The sequence below is a fragment of the Salmo trutta genome, chromosome 13, assembly GCF_901001165.1.
Source record: "Salmo trutta chromosome 13, fSalTru1.1, whole genome shotgun sequence".
Classification (NCBI taxonomy): Eukaryota; Metazoa; Chordata; class Actinopteri; order Salmoniformes; family Salmonidae; genus Salmo; species Salmo trutta.
In genome coordinates, this window is record NC_042969.1 from 83,367,770 (window position 1) to 83,377,933 (window position 10,164).

Below are 10,164 nucleotides of genomic sequence, written 5' to 3' on the forward strand. Positions count from 1 at the left end.
CTCTCTCTCTCTCTCTCTCTCTCTCTTCTCTCTCTCACTCACCGCTCTCTCTCTCTCTCTCTCTCTCCTCTCTCTCTCTCTCTCTATCTCTCTCTCTCTCTCTCTCTCTCTCTCTCTCTCTCTCTCTCTCTCTCTCTCTCTCTCTCTCTTCTCTCTCTCTCTCTCTCTCCTTCTCTCTCTCTCACCCTCACTCGCTCTCTCTCTCTCTCTCTCTCTCTCTCTCTCTCTCTCTCTCCTCTCTCTCTCTCTCTCTCTCTCTCTCTCTCTCTCCTCTCTCTCTCGCTCTCTCTCTCTATCTCTCTCTCTCTCCACACACTCCTCCTACCCTCTCTTCCCTTTGCATTTCTCACTATCATCCCACTCAATCTCGCTCACTTCTTCATACACTATATATACTCCTTCAAATTAGTGGATTTGGCTATTTCAGCCAGTCCCGTTGCTGACGGTGTATAAAATCGAGCACACAGCCATGCAATCTCCATAGACAAACATTGGCAGTAGAATGACCTTACTGAAGAGCTCAGTGACTTTCAACGTGGCACTGTCATAGGATGCCACCTTTCCAACAAGTCAGTTCGTCAATTTTTTTGCCCAGCTAGAGCTGCTTCGGTCAACTGTAAGTGCTGTTATTGTGAAGTGGAAACATCTAGGAGTAACAACGGCTCAGCCGCAAAGTGGTAGGCTACACAAGTTCACAGAACGAGACTGCTGAGTGCTGAAGCTCGTAGCGCGTAAATATTGTCTGTCCTCAATTGCAACAGTCACTACCGAGTTCCAAACTGCCTCTGGAAGCAACGTCAGCAAAATAAATGCTCTTCGGGAGCTTCATGAAATGGGTTTCCATGGCCGAGCAGCCGCACACAAGCCTAAGATCACCATGCGCAATGCCAAGTGTCGGCTGGAGTGGTGTAAAGCTCGCCGCCATTGGACTCTTGGACTCGGGCGCCCTCGCCGCCATTGGACTCGGGCGCCCTGTGTGCGGCACAGGGCGCCCGCACCAAAAAATTCGTAATGGTGACATTTGCGCGATCGGTTTTCTATCGCTCATTTGCATGTCACATTGATGATATCATGTCACCGTGTGGGACTGTGGGTAAATTAACCTTGTCGGAGTGGGCTTCCTGATTCTAGTTTGTGAGCTAAGCAGGCTACTGCCTGGGAAGGTCTCCCACTCAGAAGTATGAGATGGGGAGGGGGACAGGGGTAGTTTGACCTCAGGTCTCCCCACTGGAAGCCCGAGGCAGGGGGAGCGGGGGTAGGTTGACCTCAGGTCTCCCCACTGGAAGCCCAGGGCAGGGGGGTGGGGTTAGGTTGACCTCAGGGGGAGCGGGTGAATCTATCAAATAGCGCCCCTCTAACTTTGTACAGTACTAATGCAATTAGTCAAATCAGTCACACTACGAAATGCTACCAATTAAACCACAATTCATTCATAATACTGTGAATATATAGTTTCACAGACACATGGTTGCATTTTTGTTCTAGTTTGTGAGAAATGGTTAAGAATAATATAAAACCAGTCTGTACACCACCAAGGTGAATTGGTTTAGTCTTGACTCTTGGTTGACAGTGTTGGGGGATGGGTAATTTAGTCTTGACTCTTGGTTGACAGTGTTGGGGGATGGGTAATTTAGTCTTGACTCTTGGTTGACAGTGTTGGGGGATGGGTAATTTAGTCTTGACTCTTGGTTGACAGTGTTGGGGGATGGGTAATTTAGTCTTGACTCTTGGTTGACAGTGTTGGGGGATGGGTAATGTAGTCTTGACTCTTGGTTGACAGTGTTGGGGGATGGGTAATTTAGTCTTGACTCTTGGTTTACAGTGTTGGGGGATGGGTAATTTAGTCTTGACTCTTGGTTGACAGTGTTGGGGGATGGGTAATTTAGTCTTGACTCTTGGTTTACAGTGTTGGGGATGGGTAATTTAGTCTTGACTCTTGGTTTACAGTGTTGGGGATGGGTAATTTAGTCTTGACTCTTGGTTTACAGTGTTGGGGGATGGGTAATTTAGTCTTGACTCTTGGTTTACAGTGTTGGGGGATGGGTAATTTAGTCTTGACTCTTGGTTTACAGTGTTGGGGATGGGTAATTTAGTCTTGACTCTTGGTTTACAGTATTGAGGGATGGGTAATGTATTGATGCTCGAGTGCCAAATCAACACAAATGGGTTTCTGTTTGTCTTTGTTACTACTTTTTAATATTTCTGAGTCTTATTTTGTATATATTTATATAGTTTTAAATGTTCTGATTATTTATTTGTGTTGGGGGGGGGGATTCGCCCAGGGAGCCGTACAAGCTAGAACCGCCACTGGGAGAGATGAATCCTGCTTCACCATCTGGCAGTCCGAAGGATGAATCTGGGTTTGGCGGATGCCAGGAGAACGATACCTGCCCAAATGCATAGTGGCAACTGTAAAGTTTGGTGGAGGAGGAATAATGGTCTGGGGCTGTTTTTCATGGTTTGGACTAGGCCCCTTAGTTCCAGTGAAGGGAAATCTTAATGCTACAGCATACAATTACATTCTAGACAATTCCAACATTGTGGCAACAGTTTGGGGAAGGCCCTTTCCTGTTTCAGCATGACAATGCCCCTGGGCACAAAGCGAGGTCCATACAGAAATGGTTTGTCGAGATCGGTGTGGAAGAACTTGACTGGCTTGCGCAGGTCCCTGACCTCAACCCCATCGAACACCTTTGGGGTGAATTGGAATGCCGACTGCGAGCCAGACCTAATCGCAGTGCTGCAAAGTACTACTGAAGTAGTTTTTGGGGTATCTGTACTTTACTATTTATATTTTTGACAACTTTCACTTTTAGGGGGATCAACTCCATATTAATGTCCATGATTTTGGAATGAGATGTTTGATGAGCAAGTGTCCACCTACTTTTGGTCATGTCGTGTACATATTTCACCCTCTAACTCCCTTGCTGTCCTGTTCTCCCAGTTCCTCAGGTGTGTTGTTGTCCTTCTCTCCCAGTTCCTCAGGTGTGTTGTTGTTCCTCTCTCCCAGTTCCTCAGGTGTGTTGTTGTCCATCTCTCCCAGTTCCTCAGGTGTGTTGTTGTCCCTCTCAGGTGTGTTGTTGTCCCTCTCTCCCAGTTCCTCAGGTGTGTTGTTGTTCCTCTCTCCCAGTTCCTCAGGTGTGTTGTTGTTCCTCTCTCCCAGTTCCTCAGGTGTGTTGTTGTCCCTCTCTCTCAGTTCCTCAGGTGTGTTGTTGTCCCTCTCTCCCAGTTCCTCAGGTGTGTTGTTGTTCCTCTCTCCCAGTTCCTCAGGTGTGTTGTTGTCCCTCTCTCCCAGTTCCTCAGGTGTGTTGTTGTCCCTCTCTCAGTTCCTCAGGTGTGTTGTTGTCCCTCTCTCCCAGTTCCTCAGGTGTGTTGTTGTCCATCTCTCTCAGTTCCTCAGGTGTGTTGTTGTCCTTCTCTCCCAGTTCCTCAGGTGTGTTGTTGTCCCTCTCTCTCAGTTCCTCAGGTGTGTTGTTGTCCTTCTCTCCCAGTTCCTCAGGTGTGTTGTTGTCCCTCTCTCCCAGTTCCTCAGGTGTGTTGTTGTCCCTCTCTCCCAGTTCCTCATGTGTGTTGTTGTCCCTCTCTCCCAGTTCCTCAGGTGTGTTGTTGTCCCTCTCTCCCAGTTCCTCAGGTATGTTGTTGTCCATCTCTCTCAGTTCCTCAGGTGTGTTGTTGTTCCTCTCTCATAGTTCCTCAGGTGTGTTGTTGTCCATCTCTCCCAGTTCCTCAGGTGTGAACACGAGCAGTGGCAGTTTTCCTAAATCCCACTCCTCCCAGTATTCTGAAATCAGCGTCACACACACACAACTCTCCGTGGACCAGAGTCCAGATTCCGGAATCGTCACAACCCCTGTGAGTGTCACGCCTTATGTCACATTCTCACCCTCCAGTCCTCCCTTCTCGCTCTACTCACCTCTTACCCTCCCTCCCATCTTCTGACACCCTCTTAGACAGCTCCTCCCCCTACAACCTGCCTCTCTCATCCTGCAACAGTATGAATGGTCCAAAAAGGTTCTGTTATGAAAACAGCCTCAACCCCTTAGTCCTTTGATTTGAAACCTACAGTAGGTGCAGCCGTCACTGTATTGCTCACACCTATCCAGTTCCTAAACTAGGGGTCGCGACCTCATGTGGGGTTGCCTGATATGAAAACAGCAGTGTCTTTGTGAGACGCAGAGTAGGTGAACGGATGATCTCTGCATGTGTTGTTCCCACCGTGAAGCATGGAGGAGGAGGTGTGATGGTGTGCGGGTGCTTTTCTGGTGACACTGTCTGTGATTTATTTAGAATTCAAGGCACACTTAACCAGTATGGCTACCACAGCATTCTGCAGTGATACGCCATCCCATCTGGTTTGCGCTTAGTGGGACTATCATTTGTTTTTCAACAGGACAATGACCCAACACACCTCCAGGCTGTGTAAGGGCTATTTGACCAAGAAGGAGAGTGATGGAGTGCTGCATCAGATGACCTGGCATCCACAATCACCCGACCTCAACCCAATTGAGATGGTTTGGGATGAGTTGGACTGCAGAGTGAAGGAAAAGCAGCCAACAAGTGCTCAGCATATGTGGGAACTCCTTCAAGACTGTTGGAAAAGCATTCCAGGTGAAGCTGGATGAGAGAATGCCGAGAGTGTGCAAAGCTGTCATCAAGGCAAAGGGTGGCTACTTTGAAGAATCTATTATTCTACAATGTAGAAAATAGTAAACATATAGAAAAATCCTAGAATGAGTAGGTGTGTCCAAACTTTTGACTGATGCTGTATATATTACAGTATCGTATTTTTGTCTCTCAATCAAAATTTAAATTATTCAAATCTGAAAGTTAAAATTCAACCACAGAGCGCCCTTAGATTGTGGGAAAAGGCTGCACTTGACCGTGGCACTTGAATCATTCCCACAGTGAAGGACTAGGCCTGTTACACTATGAAACCACACACTGTTGAATCATTCCCACAGTGCAGGACTAGGCCCGTTACACTATGAAACCACACACTGTTGCATCATTCACACAGTGAAGGACTAGGCCTGTTACACTATGAAACCACACACTGTTGAATCATTCACACAGTGAAGGACTAGGCCTGTTACACTATGAAACCACACACTGTTGCAGAGACTTTGTTATTACTGGCCACAGTTGATTTGGTGAAAACAATGTGTGTGGAGGCAGAGGAACAGAAATTCACATCAAAACCTTTGTCAGATAACACTGTGAAACTAAGAATTGATGCTATAGCTAGCAATGAAGAGGAAACTGACTGAACGATTCAAAAACTCCCCACCTTACGCTCTCCAAATGGACGTTAGCTGTGAGGGCCGAGATGCATTGACTATTGTTTGCTACATGTCGTGGGGATGCTACATGTCGGGGGGATGCTACATGTCGGGGGGATGCTACATCGGGGGGGATGCTACATGTCGGGGGGATGCTACATGTCGGGGGGATGCTACATGTCGGGGGATGCTACATGTCGGGGGATGCTACATGTCGGGGGGGATGCTACATGTCGGGGGGATGCTACATGTCGGTGGGATGCTACATGTCGGGGATGCTACATCGGGGGGGATGCTACATGTCGGGGGGGATGCTACATGTCGGGGGGGATGCTACATGTCGGGGGATGCTACATGTCGGGGGGGATGCTACATGTCGGGGGGATGCTACATGTCGGGGGGATGCTACATGTCGGGGGGGATGCTACATGTCGGGGGGGATGCTACATGTCGGGGGATGCTACATGTCGGGGGATGCTACATGTCGGGGGGATGCTACATGTCGGGGGGATGCTACATGTCGGGGGGGATGCTACATGTCGGGGGGGATGCTACATGTCGGGGGGGATGCTACATGTCGGGGGATGCTACATGTCGGGGGATGCTACATGCAAGGACATATTGTTCTGTCTCACGATGAAACGGCACGGGGGATGTTCCGTGTGCTGCGTGGCTATATCGCCGAAAAACAGATTCCATACGGGGTCGAATGGCTTTTCCACAGATGGGGCTCCATCTATGGCGGGATGGCGAGCAGGCCTCTACACTCTAGTCTCCCTCTGCCATATGGACACATTGTATGATACACCCACTGAGCAAAAATGGATACACCGAGAGCAACTGGCGGGCAAAGAGCTGAGAGCAGAACTCAGAGATATACTGCAGCAGGTAACTTTGATTGTAAACTACATCGCTCACTCCTGTTCACAAAACTCTGTGGAGATATGGGATCAGAGCATGACAATGTTCTATTTCACACCGAGGCTTGGTGGTTATCGAGGGGAAGTGGTGGAAAGATGTTTCTAATTGAGAGGAGAACTGTCATTCGCAGTGGATGTGGTGGTGAGATAAGAGACATTATGTCAGACTCTTTTACAGTTGACTGTCATAGCCCCACATTCAAAAAGTAAACATTGGCTGTTAATTACAGAATTTTTGTTCACATGGTTGGGGTCGTGAGAATTGTCAGATATCAAAATGGGGTCGTGGGCCAAAATACTTTGGGAATCCCTGAACCCTCGCGCCTCCTCCACCTTCTCTATTTTCATCTCTCCTTCTCCTCTCGTTTCTCAGCTGCCGTCCAGCCGGTTCAGGTTCGCGTCCTGGCAGCGGCTTGAGGAGAGTGATGTCAGAGGAGACCAGCTCTCCTGTCCCAGGGTCAGAGAAGGTCAGACATGGTCCCCACCTTGACAACCTTTGACCTTTTTAATTGATGTTGTTTTTCTCTCATCTTAGTTCTCATTAGTAACTTCTGTCATCATGATGTCATCAACCAGGGCCGTCAGAGGATAACCTCTTTCTGAGAGAGGATGACATCCCCTTAGAAAGGGGAGGGAGGAGGAGGAGAAGGAGGCAGGAGGAGGAAGGACAGAGGTGGGAGGAGAGGCTTCAAGAGAACTGGGAGAACTGTGTGGTGAGAGACATACTGTACTGTGTGTGTGTGTGTGTGTGTGTGTGTGTGTGTGTGTGTGTGTGTGTGTGTGTGTGTGTGTGTGTGTGTGTGTGTGTGTGTGCGCGCACCTGCTTGTGTGTGTTGCTTGTGTGTGTTGTGTGTCTGTTCGCGTTGACACACACCTCAGTAACCCTCTCCCTGTGGTCCCTGTGGTCCCTGGTATTCCTGGTATTCCCAGGAGCTGAACCTGTCCTATCAGGGCCTGAGTAACTCTCCCTGTGGTCCCTGGTATTCCTGGTATTCCCAGGAGCTGAACCTGTCCTATCAGGGCCTGAGTAACTCTCCCTGTGGTCCCTGGTATTCCTGGTATTCCCAGGAGCTGAACCTGTCCTATCAGGGCCTGAGTAACTCTCCCTGTGGTCCCTGGTATTCCTGGTATTCCCAGGAGCTGAACCTGTCCTATCAGGGCCTGAGTAACTCTCCCTGTGGTCCCTGGTATTCCTGGTATTCCCAGGAGCTGAACCTGTCCTATCAGGGCCTGAGTAACTCTCCCTGTGGTCCCTGGTATTCCTGGTATTCCCAGGAGCTGAACCTGTCCTATCAGGGCCTGAGTAACTCTCCCTGTGGTCCCTGGTATTCCTGGTATTCCCAGGAGCTGAACCTGTCCTATCAGGGCCTGAGTAACTCTCCCTGTGGTCCCTGGTATTCCTGGTATTCCCAGGAGATGAACCTGTCCTATCAGGGCCTGAGTAACTCTCCCTGTGGTCCCTGGTATTCCTGGTATTCCCAGGAGCTGAACCTGTCCTATCAGGGCCTGAGTAACTCTCCCTGTGGTCCCTGGTATTCCTGGTATTCCCAGGAGATGAACCTGTCCTATCAAGACTTGGGAGATCCGTTCCAGCAGGAAAACTTCAGTCGGATCCTGAGGAGGCTGATCCGAGTGGAGAGACTGCAGCTGATCAATAACTCCCTCACAGACCTGAGTTCTATATGCCTGCCAAGGTACTACACTACCCACAATGCCATCTATACGCCTACCAATATACTACATTACATACAAAGCAACAATATATGCCTGCCAAGGTACTACACTACCCACAATGCTCATCTATACTCCTACCGATATACTACACTACATACAAAGCATCAATATACGCCTGCCAATTACTACACTACCCACAATACATCTCTTCACTTCATGTAGTGACAACCCTACTTCTGTTCTCTTTCCTGTAGGTGCCGAAGCCTGAACCTGCATCGTAACCACCTGACATGTGTACATCAGCTGCCAAAGCTCCCTGCCGTGGAGCACCTGTGTCTGACTGAGAACAGCATCTCCACACTGGGGGGACTGGGGGCTCTGGGAACCAGCCCACTCCACTCCCTCACACTCAGATCTAACCCTGTCAACTACATACAGGACTACCGTGCACGGTGAGGGGGGTGGAGGGAGGGAGAGGTGGTGAGGGGGGTGGAGGGAGGGAGAGGTGAGGGGGGTGGAGGGAGGAAGAGAGAGGTGGGGGGGAATAGAGGGAGAGAGAGGTGGTGACGGGGAAAGAGGGAGGGAGAGGTGAGGTGAGGGGGATAGAGGAAGAGAGAGGTGAGGGGGATAGAGGGAGAGAGGAGGAGGTGAGGGGGAGAGTGAGAGAGAGAGGTGAGGGGGATAGAGGGATAGGGAGGAGGTAAGGGGAATAGAGGGAGAGAGGAGGAGGTGAGGGGGAGAGAGGGAGAGAGAGGTGAAGGGGATAGAGGGATAGGGATGAGGTAAGGGGGATAGAGGGGGTGAGGGGGAGAGAGGGAGAGAGAGGTGAAGGGGATAGAGGGATAGGGATGAGGTAAGGGGGATAGAGGGAGAGAGGAGGTGGGGGGGATAGAGGGAGAGAGGAGGTGAGGGGGATAGAAGGAGAGAGGAGGTGAGAGGGAGAGAGGAGGTCAGGGGGATAGAGGGAGAGAGGAGGTGAGAGGGGAGAGGAGGTCAGGGGGATAGAGGGAGAGAGGAGGTGAGGGGGAAAGAGGGAGAGGAGGTCAGGGGGATAGAGGGAGAGAGGAGGTGAGGGGGAAAGAGGGAGAGAGAGGTGAGGGGATAGAGGGAGAGAGAGGAGGTGAGGGGGATAGAGGGAGAGAGAGGAAGTGAGGGGTTAGAGGGAGAGAGGAGGTGAGGGGGATAGAGGGAGAGAGAGGAAGTGAGGGGTTAGAGGGAGAGAGGAGGTGAGGGGGATAGAGGGAGAGAGGAGGTGAGGGGGATAGAGGGAGAGAGGTGAGGGGAATAGAGGGAGAGAGAGAGGTGAGGGGGAGAGAGAGGAGGTGAGGGGGATAGAGGGAGAGAGAGAGGTGAGGGGGAGAGAGAGGAGGTGAAGGGGATAGAGGGAGAGAGAGAGGTGAGGGGGATAGAGGGAGAGAGAGGGGATAGAGGGAGAGAGGAGGTGAGGGGGAGAGAGAGAGAGAGGTGAGAGGGGGAGAGAGAGAGGTGAGGGGGATAGAGGGAGAGAGAGGGGATAGAGGGAGAGAGTGGTGAGGGGGATAGAGGGAGAGAGAGGTGAGGGGGATAGAGGGAGAGAGAGGAGGTGAGGGGGATAGAGGGAGAGTGAGGGGGATAGAGGGAGAGAGGAGGTGAGGGGGAGAGAGAGAGGTGAGGGGGATAGAGGGAGAGAGAGAGGTGAAGGGGATAGAGGGTGAGGGGGATAGAGGGAGAGAGAGGTGGTGAGGGAGAGAGAGGAGGTGAGGGGGATAGAGGGAGAGAGAGGAGGTGAGGGGGATGGAGGGAGAGAGGAGGTGAGGGGGAGAGAGGGAGAGAGAGAGGTGAGGGGGATAGAGGGAGAGAGAGAGGCGAGGGGGATAAGAGTGAGAGAGAGGTGAGGGGGAGAGAGGGAGCGAGAGGAGGTGGGGAGATAAAAGATGATAAACTGTTATAATGTAGTTTAGTTTTACCCTGTATTAACCCTTCGTTTCCCTCTCCTCTCTGCAGTGTGTTCTCCTGTTTGCCAAAACTCAGAGTTCTGGATGGAATCCCCAAGCTACCAGAAGATTCCATGACTCCTGGACTCCAACTCCCAGCAGCCACCAGGATGTGTAACATTCTGTGACATCAAACTGAGGGGCTTTGTATAATAATAGTCATTTCATAAATAATTCACTGAAGCCATTTTTAGTAGGCCTACTAATGCTGTATATTGTGTATATTTTATCACACTGAATATATCAGATCTTTTTATACATTATACTGTTGTTTTGACTTGTCCTGGGGTTTGACTTGTGTGACTGGACTGTGTTAGG

The 10,164-nt window shown here is 50.4% G+C and overlaps 1 protein-coding gene across 1 annotated transcript; it reads left to right on the plus strand.

Moving 5' to 3' along the window:
* The first annotated feature begins 2,892 nt into the window (after positions 1-2,892).
* On the plus strand, positions 2,893-10,164 carry LOC115206859 (uncharacterized). The gene is made up of 9 exons (XM_029774036.1): positions 2,893-2,899; positions 3,011-3,018; positions 3,360-3,367; positions 3,690-3,852; positions 6,573-6,666; positions 6,776-6,912; positions 7,751-7,893; positions 8,128-8,325; positions 9,857-10,164. Exons 1-9 carry the CDS (start codon positions 2,893-2,895, stop codon positions 9,972-9,974), a joined length of 876 nt encoding a protein of 291 aa, XP_029629896.1. The 3' UTR covers positions 9,975-10,164.

Coding starts and splice junctions, on each gene's coding strand:
- LOC115206859 (XM_029774036.1), top strand. Junction 6,913..7,750: donor AGAACTGGGAGAACTGTGTG/GTGAGAGACATA, acceptor TGGTATTCCCAG/GAGATGAACCTGTCCTATCA. Junction 7,894..8,127: donor AGTTCTATATGCCTGCCAAG/GTACTACACTAC, acceptor TCTTTCCTGTAG/GTGCCGAAGCCTGAACCTGC.